Source organism: Tupaia chinensis, unplaced genomic scaffold, assembly GCF_000334495.1.
Source record: "Tupaia chinensis unplaced genomic scaffold, TupChi_1.0 Scaffold000523_1, whole genome shotgun sequence".
Classification (NCBI taxonomy): domain Eukaryota; kingdom Metazoa; phylum Chordata; class Mammalia; order Scandentia; family Tupaiidae; genus Tupaia; species Tupaia belangeri.
In genome coordinates this window covers 2,039,880-2,059,223 of record NW_006160036.1, presented here as the reverse complement: position 1 = coordinate 2,059,223, position 19,344 = coordinate 2,039,880, and the positions used below count along the sequence as shown (strand labels likewise).

The 19,344-nt window shown below is 34.9% G+C and overlaps 1 protein-coding gene across 1 annotated transcript in view; it reads right to left on the bottom strand.

The window, feature by feature from the left end:
* NFAT5 (nuclear factor of activated T cells 5) overlaps positions 1 to 19,344 on the bottom strand; it is a 171,258-nt gene that overhangs the window by 62,848 nt on the left and 89,066 nt on the right. Inside the window, exons 3-4 of the mRNA XM_014591022.2 lie at positions 10,685 to 11,243; positions 2,245 to 2,437 (exon numbers count right to left, since the gene is read on the bottom strand). Coding sequence (XP_014446508.1) covers positions 2,245 to 2,437; positions 10,685 to 11,243 — 752 coding nt within the window. The remainder of the gene's footprint in view (positions 1 to 2,244; positions 2,438 to 10,684; positions 11,244 to 19,344) is intronic.

The following is a 19,344-nucleotide window of genomic DNA, read 5'->3' as shown; positions in this document are numbered from 1 at the left end:
AACTCTCAAAAATAATAATAAAAATTGTTTAATAAATAAATAGAGTTTTAAGGCCAGCCAATACATTTCCTATCATAGTCAGGCAAGTAATCTAACATTACTTCTAACCATTTAAGAATAGACAAATTAAACCAGTGTAACTTAGAAGTAAGGGCAATTAGGTTAAAGATATTGACCAAACTCTTAAAAATATCCAGTTAGAAAAATATTTACATAAAGCTTAAGTTAAAATTTTCACATGCCTGTTACTTTTTCTGGATTTGAGGGATTGGGAATGGCTTGGATGGTGGGTAGGAAAAAGGGATAACAATTAATATTGTACATGTGACTATTAACCAACTTTAATGGTCATAGGCAAGTTTCCTGATCCCAAGTTTCTACCATAATTTTATTCAAGTATAAAATGAATGGCAGTTAAATTCAACTCCAATCCTGAAATATTGTTCAACTAACACATTTACACAAACTGTATTTTAAATAAGAATCTACCAAGTGACTATTTAAAATTTTTCCCTGTTTAGTATTTTGCAAGGGGTAAAGAAAGGATGCTTGTTAAACATATCCCACTCTGCTGCTGCTGCTTTTTTTTTTTTGGAGAGGTTTTTGCTATAGGGCGCGTGCACTCGCCAGAAAGACAGAGGGAGACAGAGAGATAGAAAGCGAGAAATCACCCCCCAGGGGGGATGGTCAAGCTGCAGTCCCTTCTCCTCCATTCTCCTCTTGGGATCTTGGGCATGCACGCACATGAGCCTGGCGTGAGTTTAAGCCACCGGGTCCGGAACTCAAACTGTGGTTGACTACGTGGGAGTCCAGCGACATAGCCATTATGCTAACTGCTGGTCCCCCACGCTGCTTCTTTTGGGGAGAAGCAAAGAAAAATATTCTTTGTAGTAAGATACTCTGGGTGCTGAAATTTTAGCCACTCTTAACTTTTAGTCTGAGTTCTGAAAAAGTTAAGACTTAACTGATTATCTATTCACTAAGACTTAAATTATGGATCGATCAATTCTTTTTACTTTTTTAAGAATTTTTAAAAATTTAACTTTATTTATTTATGTTTTAATTTGACCAGAGAGGGACAGAGAGAGAGAGAGAGAGAAAGTGAGAAGGCAAGTTGTTGGATCCGAGATTCGAACCTCAGTCAACTATGTGGGAGTCCAGTGCCCTTAACCATCATTCCTCCTGCCGGCCCCCTTGATCAATTCTTTTTTTTTTTTTTTTTTTTTAGGGGTTTTTGCTTTACGCTGGATTTCCTGTTGGATCTTATGATTAGACAGAATCATACTTTCTTCCAACCCTCTCTATTCTTTTTGTTTTTTTAGAGGTTTTTGCTATAGGGCGCGTGCGCTCGCCAGACAGACAGAGACATAGAGACAGAAAGCGAGAAATCACCCCCCAGGGGGGATGGTCACGCCGCAATCCCTTCTCCTCTATTCTCCTCTCGGGATCTAGGGCACACACGCACACACACCCGGCGTGAGTTTTAAGCCACCGGGTCCGGGACATGAACTGTGGTCGACTATGTGGGAGTCCAGCGCATAGCCATTACGCTAACTGCTGGTCCCCCGATCAATTCTTTTTGAGTCAAACAGTCCGGATTACTTTAGCCATCTGAAAAATCTTTCCTAAGCCCTTAATAATTTTTAATTGTATTTCTTTGAATTTATTTTAAATTTTTTTCTAAATATAAACCTTGAAACAAATCTAATTCCAATGTCAAATATAAGAGAAAGATAATTTATGATTTGCATATTTTTGTTTGTTTGTTTTTGCCAGAGGGCACATGTGCTAACCAGACACCAACAGAGAGACAGAGAGAGCAAAATGGGGAAAGCACCCTCCAATGAAGTGTAGTCATGCAAAATCCCCTCTCCATTTTTCGTCCTATTGGAACTTCTGGGCATGCAAGCACAGGTTCCTGGCAAGATTTCTAACTGCTGAGGGCACGATTAGAACCTAGTTGGCCATGAGAGATCTGGCTCTCTTAACCACTAATCCACAGAGTTGGTCCACATGATTTGCAGGTATTTTACTTTTCCGAACATATTCTCATCTCTCCTTCCACGTAAAGTAAAATTTGAGTGATATCAAAGTAACAAATTTAGCTTATAGTCCATTCAAAATTTTACTTTATTTTCTATTATACACAGCTAGTAATACTACCCTTCTGTTCTAGGCAGCTTTTACTGATTAAAAACAAAATGAAAAATTAGGGGAAATTCTTTAATATTACTAAAAAAATACCTTTACTGTAGGAAAGCCTTGCTGTGTTCTATCCTTTACTGAGCCACGGCTGCCTTCAGTCAAGTACCGAGCTCGGTGCTGGGTCTCCGGTTGTACAACTATCTTCAGCTCTTTTCCCTCACTTTTAACAGGATACTGTCCACACAACATAGGGCTCTTCTTTATTCCAGTTCCTTTTGGGTTTTCCAATATTCTGAGAAATCAAAGCATAACATGGAAAATATATCAAAAAAGAATTTAAAAAAAAGCCATCTAAGATAAAGGAATAGAACAGGTGATAACATTAAATGCTGGTTTACTGACAAAATTAATACAGCTCAAAGTAAGAAACATTCTGTAAGCAAAGTATCCTTTAGATTTTTGTAATTAGTTACTTATAAGATGCAATAATAAAAGAAAGCTGGACAGGAAAGAGAAAGAATGCATATGATTGGCAGGAAGAAGGAAGACAGTGGAATAAACTTGGAATAACGGGAGAGAACAGCTACTGTCATTATAACCTTTCACACTGCACTGCAGTCAAACTTAAATTTAAAAGCACATACTTATGTGAGCTGTACATAAAGCTACAGATTAACTATTATTATTTTCTAATCAGACGTGCAAAACAAAGTAGGGGTAGAAATAAAAACGCAACGAAACAAGCCTAAGAATGTATATATGACATATTCTTTTGACTATCTTTCTTAGTAAGTGAAACTGAGAGAATTATAATTTTAAAAATCAGTGAATCAATTTTTTATTGAGATATTAGCTCTAAGCAGTATTTCTCAGAAGTGTTATTTTCCAGAGCATGACTTGTGATTAAATAATTAAAGTTCTCAATTAAAAAAATTTATAATCTGGCTTTACATTTTTATCAATCTAACTTTTTAAAAATTGTGTTTCTAAAATTTATTTGTTTATAATGCATCTGCAATGTGGAATATATGCTCAAAGAGCAACAATATCCCAAACAGCAGTTAAGATTTCAGGTCAACACATTAAATCCAGAAAATAATTGAAGCACTGCAAAATACGTGATGAAAAAAGTAGAAAATAATACTGTCCGTTATTATTATCTTTTAGGTTTTTATTATAGGGCATGTACACTTAATAAAGAGAGAAAGAGAGAGAGAAGAGAAAGTAAGACATCCCCCCTCAGGGGCATGGCCATGCAGCAATCCCTTCTCCTCTCAGGATCTTGGGCATTCACGCACATGCACCTGGCATGATTTTCAAGTCACTGGGTCTAGGACTCAAAATTGCACAGCCAACTATGTGGGATCCAGTGCTTTAACCTCCAAGCCACTTGCTGGTTCCAATTACCTTTTCTTTTGAGCAACGTGAAATTTAAACTTATCCATGTACATTTTAAAACAAGGCCTATACGGCTTTCTCTGTGACTCTTCTGAACCTAAGTTTTATTAACTTTGGAAACCAGAAATGAGGAGATGACTGTGGACAAAATCTCCTCCATAAGCAACCAGGTCTTGGGAGGAATATTATGACTTCAAACACGGAGGAGCTAAGCAGTTAACCTGTCTCTAACCCTTCCAGCAGGAAGAAAGTTGTTGCTTCAATCAAGCACAAAGAAATCCTGCTCCCCAGATCTAGCTAGGAGTCAGGACAAGCCAATCAGCAGTTCTGAGCGGCCCCATTCAGGGATTAGGACCACAGAAGATCTTCTGACCAGACTTCACCTTCTTGTCCCCCAGAACTAGCCAGGAGTGAGGTTAGAACACCTGCTTTATTCTGTCTCTCTCCGTCTCTTCATTTTTAATTTAAATTTTAATTTTTAAACGTCTTAGGTCTCAGAACCTTTGACCTAGAAAAATTCACCAAAAAGACTGAGAAAATAACCCCCAAAAATGAGAATAGCATATGAGTACTACTAGATACCATTAAATGCCCAATTACCCAGAATATCGGTATCCCAGAAGGTGAAGAAGCTGATAAGGGCATTGATAATCTATTTCACAAGATCCTGAAAGAAAACTTTCCAAACCTAGAGAGGCACTCAAATATCCAGACCCAGGAAATACAAAGGACCCACACAGAATCAACCCAAGAAGACTTTCCCCCAAGGCACATCATAGCAAGATTGACTAAAACCACAGAGAAAAGATACTAAATTTGGCAAGAGAGAAATGTCAAATTACTTTCAAAGAATATCTCATCAGTCTAACATCGGACCTTTCATCGGAAACAATGCAAGCAACAAGAGAATTAGAAGATATATTCAAAGTGTTAAGTGAAAAACAATTTCAACCAAGAATACTATACCCAACAAAGTTATCTTTCATATGGGGGAAAAAAAGACAAAAACATTCTCAGATAAATAAAACCTGAAAGAAATTTACCAACAGTGGACCAGCTCTCCAAGAACTGCTGAAGGGAGTGGTATACCAGGAAAACTCAAGTCAGACACACAGAAATAAGAGTACAAAAAACAACCAAGAGAATGGCAGCCTAATGGTAGGGACAAGTTCAAAGTAACTTCCAGAGTTTAAATAGAAAAATAAGACTACAATAACACTGCAAATTCAATAGAAGAGAGATTAATTACATGAGACTAAACTAGTGAAATAGAATTTTTTGACTTTAGACTAAAATATTATTGATTTTCATCGATGCTTTGATTTCCATATTTAAGGATTTGTGTCTTCTCTTGAACTGCTGATAGTTTGGACCTAATCCTAACCTTTTTCCTGGCTTTAAGTTTTTAGCAAATTTCTCTTAACATTTTTTGATTTTGGTCTATTAAAACTAAAACTTTTTACTTGAAATTTAAAAAATGCATTAAAAAATACCTATTAATACCTACTTAATGACTGCAGTAAGCTGTATAGCCCTAGCAAGGTGCTACTTCATAGTGTGTTCACTTTACTCACTGAGATTTACATCTAAAATTAGACATGTATTCACAGATACATACATATTAGCTGTGCTTGCTATTGGAAGTTTTTAAATTAAGATCTTTAGTGAATCAATAAAATGTGAAAAAAAAAAGGCATGGAAAACAACTGTACAAAAATGTGGGAGAGGAGGAGAATTGGCAGAGAACAACAGGTAGGGAATCAAGGGGGGGGGCAAAAGTAAAATATATAAGAAACAAGAAATAGAAAATTACTTGCTGATGATAACATGGTATGGAATATCCTTGATTGAGCCAATATACAATGTATTCTGGGTGGGAAATCTCATTTTGTATACTGTATTAATGTACAGTGAATGACTGTAAATAAATAATAAAAAATAAAATAAAATAAAAAAGGACCAAAGAAACAATAAGCAGTACCCTTGAAGGAAATGGGGGCTGCATTGAACCCCTGTGGTTAGAAAAAGTGTGGAAGAATGAAGAAAAGTATAGAACTGGCCTGGGAATGCAGTAAGGCAAATGAACTAGGAAAGGTTCTGAGGGCAAGTAGTGTGGTTAAGAATCTTCACATTCCCTGAGCCTTGCACAGTTCTGGAAACATAACAGGTGCTGAAGAAAGGTTTGTTGATGAAGGCAAATAGAAAGAAGAAAATGACAAATTAAGAAAAAAGAGCTTCTAATATGAGAATGACCAGACTCTAACTGGGATAGAAATGCCATTCATGTAAGTTTGCTATAATTAAGTCAAACATTACTTGTGTAAATCATTTATAAAGAACCTGGAAGAATGACTTCTATGAACAAAAGCCAAGTTGCAGCTTGTACAATAGGAATGGGCAATAAACACTGTTTTTCTTAAAATACTATATGATACTCTATCATATATTAATCTTAAAATCAAAGCAAAAATATTCATTTACTGAAATAATATAAAAAATCCCCCAAATATATGTATAAAGGGACGAAAAGAAAATTCAATAAAATAACAGCAGTTGTGCTGAGTGACTAGTTTATTGGCCCTTTTTTGGGTATTTTTCAAATAGTTGATTCATATCTATAAATTTTATAATAAAAAATGGAAAACTTTGGCTTGAAGTATAAAGATAATTTACATAGACATCAATTAATTTGATAAGTTTTTTTCTATACACTAGTCAAGCTAATATTTATGAAATAAGTGAAAATAAATTTTACTATTCCAATAAAACAAAATATCTCACTTGAGATGCAGACTGCTGAGTGAATTGACAACGTATAAGTATTATGGCTTAAAGAGTAATAACACATGTAATTAAACAATTTCTGAAATGATACTTTACAAAGTACTTAAGACTACCTTTATTTTCTAAGTTTAACTGTAAACATAGAATATGTGTGTGTGTGTGTGTGTGTGTGTGTGTGTGTGTATACAGATATGTTAACCAACTAATTCTTAGATAGTTATTCATTCAAACTAATCACTTTAAAAGTATAACAGCTTAAGAAAAAGCAAGAAAGTAGTAGCTGGCTTGTATGAGATTTTACTTCCTTTTTTTCTTTTTTTTTTCCAGAAGGGGCACCCGATAGGATTTTACTTCTACATGACAACTAAAAAGGAAAATCTGTTGTGGAATACTCTATCTACAAATCTTAAAGTGACATTCTAATTCTTCTGTGCTCCCTGATTCTTTTTTTTTTCTTTTTTTTTTTTGGAGAGATTTTCACTGTAGGGCGCGTGCGCTCGCCAGACAGACAGAGAGAGACATAGAGACAGAAAGTGAGAAATCACCCCCCAGGGGGGATGGTCACGCCGCAATCCCTTCTCCTCCATTCTCCTCTCGGGATCTAAGTATTATGGCTTAAAGAGTAATAACACATGTAATTAAACAATTTCTGAAATGATACTTTACAAAGTACTTAAGACTACCTTTATTTTCTAAGTTTAACTGTGTAAACATAGAATATGTGTGTGTGTGTGTGTGTGTGTGTGTGTGTATACAGATATGTTAACCAACTAATTCTTAGAAAGTTATTCATTCAAACTAATCACTTTAAAAGTATAACAGCTTAAGAAAAAGCAAGAAAGTAGTAGCTGGCTTGTATGAGATTTTACTTCCTTTTTTTCTTTTTTTTTTCCAGAAGGGGCACCCGATAGGATTTTACTTCTACATGACAACTAAAAAGGAAAATCTGTTGTGGAATACTCTATCTACAAATCTTAAAGTGACATTCTAATTCTTCTGTGCTCCCTGATTCTTTTTTTTTTCTTTTTTTTTTTTGGAGAGATTTTCACTGTAGGGCGCGTGCGCTCGCCAGACAGACAGAGAGAGACATAGAGACAGAAAGTGAGAAATCACCCCCCAGGGGGGATGGTCACGCCGCAATCCCTTCTCCTCCATTCTCCTCTCAGGATCTTGGGCACACACGCACACGCGCCCGGCGTGAGTTTTAAGCCACCGGGTCCGGGACACGAACCGTGGTCGACTACGTGGGAGTCCAGCGACATAGCCATTACGCTAACTGCTGGTTCCCTGTGCTCCCTGATTCTTCTGGCTAGTCACAAACATTTCATCAAAATGCCTTAAATAGTGTATCTTAACTTCTAGGACTATCTAGAAGAGAGAAACAGGGCTACTAATTCTCAGGACATTTAGTCTAAAATTTAACAATCAGATGGCTAGGGATGTATGAATACTGAGTAGTTTTGGTTTACAAAAATAATTTTACTTTTTTTTTTGGAGAGGTTTTTGCCATAGGGCGCGTGTGCTCGATGGAAAAACAGAGAGACAGAAAGCAAGAAATCACCCCCTTGGGGGGATGGCCACACCACAATCCCTTCTTCTCTATTCTCCTTTCAGAATCTTGGGCATGCATACACACGTGCCCAGCATGAGTTTAAGTCACCAGGTCCGGGACTCGAACTGTGGTCAACCACATGGGAGTCCAGTGAAATAGCCATTATGCTAACTGCTGGCCCCAAAATAGTTTTACTTTCTTAATATACTCTAACATTTCAATTATATAAAAATGCTATTTCTGTCCATAGGTTGTCAAGATTTCTATGCGGTATCTTGATTTTCAATAAACTGCTGCATGCAACATATTTGAAAGTACATTTTAAAAATATTTAGTATAAATGGCAAATTCATGGTACAGTAGACCAAAGGCTATATACATTACCTCTCAAAACATTTTAAAATTTCTTTCATGTTTCTAACATCTTTATCATTGCTAAAGAACAAGGGCTGTAGCTTGAAATGTGCTAAAGAACTATATTCAAGGCCTATATTTCTTTATTTACATATGCTTTCATTCTTTCTTCAATATAGCTCCAATAAATTCTAAATTTCAATTTCTTCTGTTATTTCCATAATGCTATTAGTATCAAATATCTTTCCATTACCTAAGAAGCTGGACATTTTTTTCTGCTGCTTGATAGAGTTTCTGCTCCATGAATTACTTCATGAAAGATTTTGTCTTGACCAATGTCATTTTACTTTCCCTGGACAACCTCAAATCATTCCTAAGATATAGCTATCATACAAAAGCAGAAGCAGAGAAGATGTAGGTCAAGATATTTCTTTAATTAGCAACTCTCAATCACTGTGTTCACTAACCTTAAGTCAATATTTTATTTGCTCTTCATTTGAACTGTCAACATCTACTTCAGTACAAACATGAAAATCTCTCTTTTGGAACTTTATAAATATTATCTCCATTGAAGCCCAAATAAACATACATGTATTTAATGATATTAATGGACATTTTAGATCTGTGCTACTAGTCACAATTACTTAAGAGTCTTCATATTATAGAGCTTTATTCTATATGTAGTAGCCTTATGAATATTACGTTTTGGAAAATACCAACATTTTAAGAAGCAGTATATCTTGCTTTTTTGTGTTTTTTTTTTGATAATTTCCTAATTCGGATTTTCTAAAACTGAAAAAAGCATTAAAATATGCATTTTTTTTCATTTAACTACATCACTCCAAAAGAGTTCAAAATTAATGTATAAAAGAAAGTAATACAGAATAAATGTCACCTAAATGGTAGATATTATTTTAAAAATATACTGAGGGAATATTTATGGACATCAAGAATATTCTCTGTAACAATTAAATTTTAACTTAAAAAGAGATCAATGATGTCATCATAGTAAACCAATCTAAAGCTTCCTGACTGCTTTTTGTGACAACCTAAAATTGTAAGAGATTCTGAGTCAACTAAACTCTGTCTCCAAAAAAAATTAACTCTCAAAATCTAGTGAGTTCAATCTTACCAAACTATGTTGAATATACTGTAGGAAAATACAGTAAAGAAGTCTAACAATTAAGCATTATAATAAAAATACTCAAGGAATTATAAGTTAAAAATAAGTCACATTATTCTGTATCATAGCAGTGAATATTATGCAATATAACTACTGAAATATTTTGAGTGAACTGGCAAAGAGATTGAAGCAAACTTATAATGTATACTCTGATTCTATCCTAATAGCCTTCAAATATTCCAAAATCATGGAAATTAGTGACTTTTTAAAAAATCTTGAATTGGGGCCACCAGGTGGCATGGTGGTTAAGGTGCTGGAATCCCACATCGTTAAACAAGGGCTCAGGTCTAGACCCAGAGGCCGGAAAATCACACTGGCATGTGTGAGCACCCAAAATCCCAGGAGGAGGATGGAAGAAAAAGGACTGTAGCATGGTCATGTTCGCTGGGGGTTAAGGGGTTAATTTCTCACCTTCCCTCTTATTGTCTATCTCTGTCTTTCTCCAGCAAGTGCACATGCCCTATGGCCAAAAAAAAAAAAAAAAAAAAAAAAAATCCTTAAGAAAAAAAAAATCCTGAATTGGCACAATCAATATATCAAAGGAAAAAAGTTTAAAATACATGAACCTAAATGATAAGAATCAAATCATCAATTTAGTTTTTCCTTGTTTTCATGAAAAGAGAAAAAAACAAAGTCTAAAATTCCTTCAAAAATAGAATGGAGAGAACCACACAAGGAGACTGTGAAAGAGAATATAAACCAGTTGTTTTAGCTAGAGTCATCACACCACTGACTATTTCTTGATTAAAAATCTCTTTAAATTCAGGACAAGCAGATGACATAATGGTTACATCACTGGACAGCTGCATGGTCAACCGCAGTTCAAGTCCATGGCCTAGAGGCTTGAAATTCAAGCCAGACACGTGTATGTGCATGGCCAAAACCCTGAGAAGAGAATGGAGGAGAAGGGACTGTGGTATGGCCAACCCCCCAGGGGGATGATTTCTCACTTTCTGTCTCTCTGTCTCTCCAGCCAGCACACGTGCCCTATAGCACAAAATCTCTTTTGTTAAAAGAAAAAAAAATTCTCTTTATTTTCATTTTTTACTAACTATACTCATATAATAAGACACCTCTTGCTATAATCTATTGTTTTATTTTCTTTAGTAAAATGGTAATTTTAGGTTAAAAATTTCATGTATTTCAATGATAAAATTAGCATCTTTATATGGAAACTTAAACTGAGCAATTAAAAAAATTGGAGAATGATTTTTTTTTGTTTTGTTTTGAATAATGGTGATAGAACTTTAAAAAATGTGAATACCAACCCATTTCCTGCTTTTGAGTTGCCTTTGTTGTCCGTGGTAAGCTGAGAAAGCACATAGTGAGGTGCTTTGGCACTGTCGGCATCAAATATATCCATATTAGATTCTTCACAATCTCGTCGTTTGACCCCCGGCCTCTGCTTTGGATTTCGTTTTCGTGATTTACGAGGTACCTCAGTGTTATCATTGTAGGAACTGGTGCTCATGTTACTGAAGTTGGAGGGGGAATCCTCCATCCACATACTGCAGCTTTGCTCAGATTCCAATCCACACCCCTCATCCTGGCAGGACATCCGACTGTTATCCAGCAAGTCCTCAGGTGGTGGTGAGATGTACAAGACTGTGTGCCTCTTCGGTGTTGATGGATGCTGCTGAACTGTGTTACTGGTTAACTGCTTTTCACTTACCCCTCTGTTACTTACCCCCACGGCTGAGGAGCAGCTCTCCACTTGCATAGCCTTGCTGTCGGTGACTGAGGTAGAATAAATGGTAGGGCTGGAAGAGGTGGTAAAGGAGCTGCAAGCACCGCCCATGGAGGAAGAGGAGGGAGCTGAAGAAGCATCTGCAGTGTATAATTCAAGAGTAAATACACTATACATGTTTTCACCTATGCTGGCTAGCAGTCCCATTGAAATGTGATTTGTGAAATGATTGTTTTTCCCCAAAATGAATAGTCGGAATTTGGTTAAGTTTTAGCATATAAATGTTTCAAGCAATACAAGGCCTAAGAAATGCAATTTTTAAAAAAAATGCCCAAATAGCATTATTTTACTTGTTATAATCGATAAATTTTAAAAATCTAATTTAATGTTTTAAGCTGTAAAGCAAGAATAAAGCTTTTATTGCCTCAGCTGGACGTTCTATTGAATTTTAATCATTTAAAATAATAAAGAAAACCCCAATATGAAATATATACTTGGTCCATATCCAATGCCAATTAATAATTCATTATCAAATTTGAAAAGTGGGACTGTGCTTAGCCACAAAATATTAAAATAAGTTTCTAACCTATGAAGCAGAGAACTACAGGTCATTTTTAATGCAGACACTCCCTGCTTCAGAGGCAAATCCTGGAATAAAAATATGAGAAAATAAATGAGAAAAGAGCTGCTGATTATTCCAGATATCAATTATAAAATGAGAAATAAATAGAAAAAAATATATAATCAACTGAATTGGAGGCAAAATGGAACTGGTACCATCACTATGATTGGTTGTAAAATCTAGGAGAATAAAGGTGAAAAGGTTTGATTTGGAACATGCTGGGTTGCAGAAAATAAGCAAGTTAAGCACTGAGAGTCTCCAGAAGTTGGAAGTGGCAGTTCCAAACCATGAGCTCTAAAATAGATAAATCCATCCTTTATGACAGAATGAAAAGTAGATTAAGGACTGATAATTAGATGGATTTCTCTTATAAAGTACTCGATCACATGCTTAGCAATTGATTACCACTGTCCACTTCCTCTATCATTAAACAGTCTGTGTGCTTGTGACTAGGGAATCTCCTAAATATAAGAGTAACAATAAATTTTATTGGCTAAATCTAACCAAAAGAGTTAAGCATGAAATCTCTGAAGAGCATCAGAATTAATTTCTATAAAAAGATTTTTTAAAAACCATTCATCTATTAGGTCCAGCAAAAAAGTAAGATTAAATATGACTTTTCAAAATGTGTGGCAATTGGCAGAACAGCTTGTTGAAAATACTACTATTTACAGTCTTTAGCAGTGTAACCTCTCAGGCATACTAATATTTCAACAAACAAGGTTGAAAGTTGTCATTCCCAAAATTTTAGAAATACTGTTTTATCCTATTTAAGGTGTGGTTTATAAGGTTCACAATCATATATACAAGAAAGGCAACATGTGACAATTAAAAGTTATTTTTAAATCTAAAATTAATTTTTATCTATAGCCAAATATGCCACTGTTTAAAAGTATATAAATAAAACTGTAATGCAGTTATTAGAATCAATATTCATATCAATTATAATGTAAAGAGTGAAATATAAACACATCAATATTTAGATAATTAAAAGCCAAGTGCCAAAGGTCTATTTATTTGAAAAAATACATAAAAGCACTTAAATTTTCTGAAAGAATTACATCTATCCAGAAAGCTTCATTGCTATCAAAGCTAAAGAACACAATAATTAATATTAGCCATCAAGAATGTGATCTATATAATGCCACATGGAGAGATTTTTTTCAGCTATCATACATCAAAGAACCTAAGACAATTAGATGATACCAGTTCCATTTTCCAGTTTGTATCCTTGTCAAATGCAGTAGCTGAAATTGGAAAGTTCAGTCACTTTAAACTGCATTCCAATTTAAAGAAAAATTTTTATCAATTTTGTATCATGCATTAATGCAATGTTTTCTTAGTAAATAAATATTTTAAAGGATCTGTAAAAACTACAAAATCTAGATGCTAATGTCAGTGACAGTTTAGGAGCTGATTTGTAGCCACTTTGGGTTTAAATACCAAGTTTTTGGAAAAATACTACAGAATTCATTTAAGAAAATACAGAAAAGATGTTATATTCTGATAACATTCCTCCATCTGTTCCAACTATTGGCAAAATGGAAACTAAATTTGGGTGCATATGAGCCTATATTTTTCATTTTCAGAGAAATACAAGTATGCAGCATGCAATATTTGCAGTGGAACACACAAAGCATGCAACATGGATGCTGTGAACTTGTATTTCTATAAAGCAGCTTTCCCCCACCCACACTTTTTGAATCTAAGTATCATGCACATGAGAATGCAGAATATGAACATCTCAGGGATTCCTGTCCATGGCAGATGGAAGAGTACATGTATAAAGTAACCATGTTCTCAGAAGCAAGTTATGTAGTATTTATGAACTTAATACGCCAAGATAGAACCTAGCATTGCTCGTTGAGGTAAAAACAATTTTCTGTTTCAAATCTTAACAAATTATTATAATTATGAAACCAATTGATGTAATAATCATATATAAGCGTCCGTTCTGGAACAGGTATACCAAACTGTGATTATCATACCCCACATAAATTTAAATGTTCTATACATTTTCCTAGGACACCTAACATACAATAGTTGCAATTACCTGCAGTTTCCTTGATATACTTATTAAATAGAAAGCTCATTAGCACAAAACTGTGAAACTGAAAATATTAACTGTCAAAAGATAGCAGTAAACATATTTTAACTGAAAAATAATATTAAGTTTAAAGCGTACCTAAGTTTGGTCCCAATTAGAAAGAATCTACTCATTTTGAGAGAAATTATATCTTTTTTTTTTCCCCCAAGTTTGCTATAGGATGTGTGAACTCACCAGAACAAAGAGAGAAAGAGAGAAATCATCCCCTGGGGGGAATGGCCATACCACAATTCCTTCTCCTCTATTCTTCTCTCAGGATTTTGGGCATGAACACACATCTGCCCAACATGTTTTTCAAACAGCTTGGTCTAGGACTCAAACTGCACAGTCAGCCACATGAGACCCAGCCACCTTAACCACCACACCACTGGCTGGCTCTAAATGAGATCGTTTTTTTAAATTATAAAATCCTTTACGATGGTACCATTGATGCAATGATGGTAATAATAGAGTATAAAATCTCTCACAATAAAGATGATACATTCTGATTACCTAAGTGCATTAACAATTCCAGGTAGGAGATAAAGTGGAGGATAAGAACTGTGGGCCCACTGACAGCATGGATGATCTGGGATCTTAGGCTCTCTCAACACCTGCCATAATGCCTTACATGTAGTAAAAATTCAGTATTTTGATTAATTTGACCTATGAGAAACAAAAATTTGATATGTATTTTTGACTAATATTAAAGATAAATTGGCAAATGTAGGTTAAAAATTACTATTAAAAGTGCTTAGAATATATATTACTATAATAGTTATCTGAAATAAAATATTTAGGGTTTAAAAATTGTTTAGAAATTTAGGGTTTAGAAGCAATTGTTATTTGTATAAAAAAGTGCTCTAGTAACTTTCTTTTTTTTTCTGGAGAGGTTTTTGCTATAGGGCGCGTGCGCTCGCCAGAGAGAGAGAGACAGAGAGACAGAAAGCGAGAAATCACCTCCCAGGGGGGATGGTCATGCCACAATCCCTTCTCCTCCATTCTCCTCTCGGGATCTTGGGCACACACGCACATGCGCCCGGCTTGAGTTTTAAGCCACCGGGTCCAGGACATGAACCGCGGTCGACTACATGGGAGTCCAGCGACATAGCCATTACGCTAACTGCTGGTTCCCTCTAGTAATTTTCTTCTTGAAACTATATATAAGCCAAATTACCTACTTGTATATTAATCCATAAATTTACCACAAATAAAAAAATCCTTTATGTTATCCCATTAAAATATACATATATAAGAATAATTATATCAAGGACATTTCAGGTTTCTAAATACTAATACTAATTTGTCATTTCCATGCATCCCCTCCCCCCCCAAAAAAAGAAAGAACATTCCTGAGAATAATATAAACGTACTTAAAACAGCTACAGAGGTTTTTTATCAGTCACCATATACTAAACGAAACATCACAACAAAGTCTAATTGGCATTCTATAGAACTAAAGTGTTACTGTAACCCTTCCCATCTATATATAAATTTTTAAATTTATAATTCCTGCTAACAAAATTTTTTAACTACTCCCTTTTCCTTCTTTTTTTTTGCTGAGTTTCTATTTTTACCTGTTAGGAATCAGAGACTATGTTTATTGTTGCACATTAAAAATACAGAAACTTCAACATAAAAATGTTCTAATAACTGCCTTTATTTACTTATTGAGCAGAATAGTTACAATGTACTTCCACTTTATAGTTTTATTTGTTTCTTAAGTTTCTCACTCATCCTTTATAAAAACTAGAAGTCTTTCTTAAAAATTTCCTGAAGATTATTCTCATTTAATATGTGAATAAACTTTTTTTTAATTTATGAAGGAATTAGCTAGTCTCATTAATACAGAAGAATTTTTTCATGGCATTTTCTATGGCCATGGGGGGCACAATGAACTAAATGGAAAATTGATAGACTATTTCACAATTTATTAATGGAAATTTATAGTCTCACAAGAATAATTTTAAAATTTAAAAGTGAAAGGAAATGTCACATTCATAGTGTTTCTCTATTTAAGTCTAATAATCCCACTACTAGCAGTAGTCAATTACTAGGCCAAATGCCAGTAATGATGCTGAACTTGAATAGTACATATGGCTTCTTTTTAAGAATTAATAGAATCACCTGAAGTTCACTATGAATATTTAAAGTAGTCAGGATTAAAAGGCCAGCAGATATTATCAACCCAAAATACCTGGATATCCAAGAATTTTGAAGTATTAATTTGAAGAAAAAGATAAAAATGGACTTTAAGTGGTACTACATATAGAAACCCACTAGAGTTTATTTACTCCTTGGTTAAACTATATTTTTAAATAGAATGATTACTTCTAAATTTCAACTAGAAATTATTTTAACTATTGCAATATTTATGCTTAAAATACCATTTTTAAAACATGGTACTTTATTTGGAACTAACCAAATGTTTCATATAAAGCTTTGAAATTAGAAAAACTCTTTGAACTCCTCAAAAGAAACAAATACTTCTCACTGGTTAAAAATATATGACAGCTAATGACATGTAAGTAAGTTTCCAAGACCAAAATCTTGACCTCTAGCATTTAAATATGCATGTATTTTTTATAATTTTTCAACATCTGTGCAAAATCAATGGAACTTTCTAAAAAAGCTATGAAAACAGGCTGTAAAATTTTGCAAGTATGCTAAGTGAACCAATAGTGGAACGGAGAAGGAATAAACTACTGACTGTTCAAAAAATATATAGGATATTTGAAAACAATTTCTGATCTAAAATACATGTTATTTAACATTCTTTTTAAGAATTACATTTTTCTTACTGGTAACAATAACTTTAAGTCTAAACATCTTATCTGATAAAGTCACCAGATAATAAGGACATATTTACAGATCAATAAAGATAGATATTCAGAGAAAAAAAAGGTAAGGCCAACATTCATATTGCCAAAAGACTGAAATATATAGAACACACAAAGTGGCTGCAAACCTGCTTTATCAACACCTTACATGCCAACCTTCATTTTTTACTTTTCCTCTTCTTCTTCTTATAAAATTAATGTAAAGTTTAAAACTTTACAAAAAGGTTTAGTTTCAACCAGTATCAATCCACTATTTAGAAACAAAAAAAGAAGGAAAGAAGGAAGAAAGGAAGGAAGGAAGGAAGGAAGGAAGGAAGGAAGGAAGGGAGAAAGGAAGGAAGAAAAAAAGAAAAAAAGACTTATGAAGAAGTCTGAAAACGAGACCGACCTATACCCTGGGTGAGATTGGATGGGTTAAGTGTCTCTGGCACTATTTGTCTTCACTATTGACAGACACTGTCACACAACCCACCATACGATGCCTGTCTCTGAATGGCGAAGCTAGAATGCAAGTTAAGTGTATTAATAGAAAAAAACAACTAGCATCCCAGCATATAAAATAAGCAATCCAGATAACTTTACAAAAAAAAAAAAATTGTAGGACTGATCATTAAATTCATGTGTAAAACATTTCAATCTCCCATCTGTACTTCTCCCACCCAACGTAAGTTTACATGCTACAATAAGCAATGTTTTAAAATAACCTTTAAAAAATTAAATTATTAGCTCCCAAATAAATGTATGTTGGGAAATTTCTTATCCAAAAGTTTGTTAATTCATATTCACCAATTTGTTCTTTGCTTATAAATACAATCTAATCCATAAGCCAGAATGCTCTTTTAGCAGTTTTTAGGCTGTGCCCTGACTTAAAACTTTCTTAAAAAGTAGAAAAGGGAAGATATGTCTGAATAATACACTACTTTTTTATTTTTTGAGAGGTTTTTGCTATAGGGCACATGCGCTCGCCAGAAAGAGAGATAGAAAGTGAGAAATCACCCCCTAGGGGGAGATGGCCACGAATCAATCAATCCCCTCTCCTCCATTCTCCTCTCGGGGTCTTGGGCACGCATGCACATGTGCCCAGCGTGAGTTTAAGCCAGCGGGTCCGGGACTCCAACCACAGTCAGCTACATGGGAGTTCAGTGATATAGCCATTATGCTAACTGCTGGTCCCTGAATAATACACTACTTAGTTGTCATAAGCACCCATATTTTAACAGCAAAAGAACCTTTTCATTTCTCAGGCCACACCGAATACCACATCTTTCTTTTCCCCCCTTCAAAAAAGTTACAATTTTATGCTTTAAATTAGATACTCAACTGTATATAAAATGCCTGATCCTAGGTGCTCTATTTAATTAAATTAATTAATTAATTTTTAGGTTTCTGCTATAGGGTACACGTGTTTGGTGAAGAGAGACAGAGAAAGAAATAGAAATCACCCCTCAAGGGGGGATGGCCACACTACAAGCCCCCATCTTTTGTTCTCTTGGGATTCTGGGCACACATGCACATGTGGCTGGCATGTTCCAGGTCTGGGACCCAAACCACAGAGTCAGCCATGTAGGATAGAGTACCTTAACCACCACATCAACTGCTTAGCCTAATTACTCTCAAGAATTTTTTTGTTTTTGTTTTAAAGTTTCTTTTTTATTTTTTAAGAATTATTTAATTTTATTTATTATTATATTTTTTTAATTTGCTATAGGACATGTATACTCACCAGAGAGACAGACAGAGAGAGAAATAGAAAGAAGTGAAAAATTAAGCCACCAATTCTGGGACTTGAACCATGGTTGGCCATGTGGGAGTCCAGCACCTTTTTTATTTTTATTTTTATTTTGTTAGAGATTTTTGCTACTGGGCAATGCACTAGTTGGAGAGAGAAAGAAGTGAGACATCACTCCCTGGGGGAGCGGCCATGCTGCAATTCCTTCTCTTCCATTCTCTTCTTGGGATTTTGGGCACATACACACATGTGCCCAGTGTGAGTTTCAAGCTACCAGGTCCAGGACTCGAACCACAGTAGCCACATGAAGTCCAGCGTCTTACCCACCACACCACTAGCAGGCCCAAGGAGTCCAATGCCTTAACCATGACGCCACGTGTTGACCCCATACTCGAGTTTGTTTGTTTAGTTAGTTAATTTGACCAGAGAGGGACAGACTGAGAGAGAGCAAGAGAGATGGAAAGTGAGAAAACAATCCATCAGGTCCAGGACTCGAACCTTGATCGGCCATGTGGGAGTCTAGCGTCCTTAACCACCACGCCACCTGCCAGCCTCTCAATTATTTATTTATTTAAAGAACTATTTTTATTAATTTTGTTATTATTATTATTATTATTATTTTAAAATTTGACCAGAGGGAGAGGGAGAGGGAAAGTGATAAAGCAAGTCACCAGGTCTGGGACTTAAACCACAGTCAGCCATGTGGGAATCCAGCACCTTAACCACTACACCACCTGCTGGTACCCCAGGCCCTCAATTTTTTAGTCTGAGTTCTCCTAAAATAATTATTCTTGTCAGGGTGCAATTAATATACTCATAGAGTACTTACTAAAGAATCTTACTGAAAATAAAATGCTTGTCTTGACAAATAGAGAAATGTTTTAAATATATCTTTTGTCCTATTCAACCCAAAGTATTATAAGCACAGTGTAAAACCAATATACTAGGTACACATTAAATACTT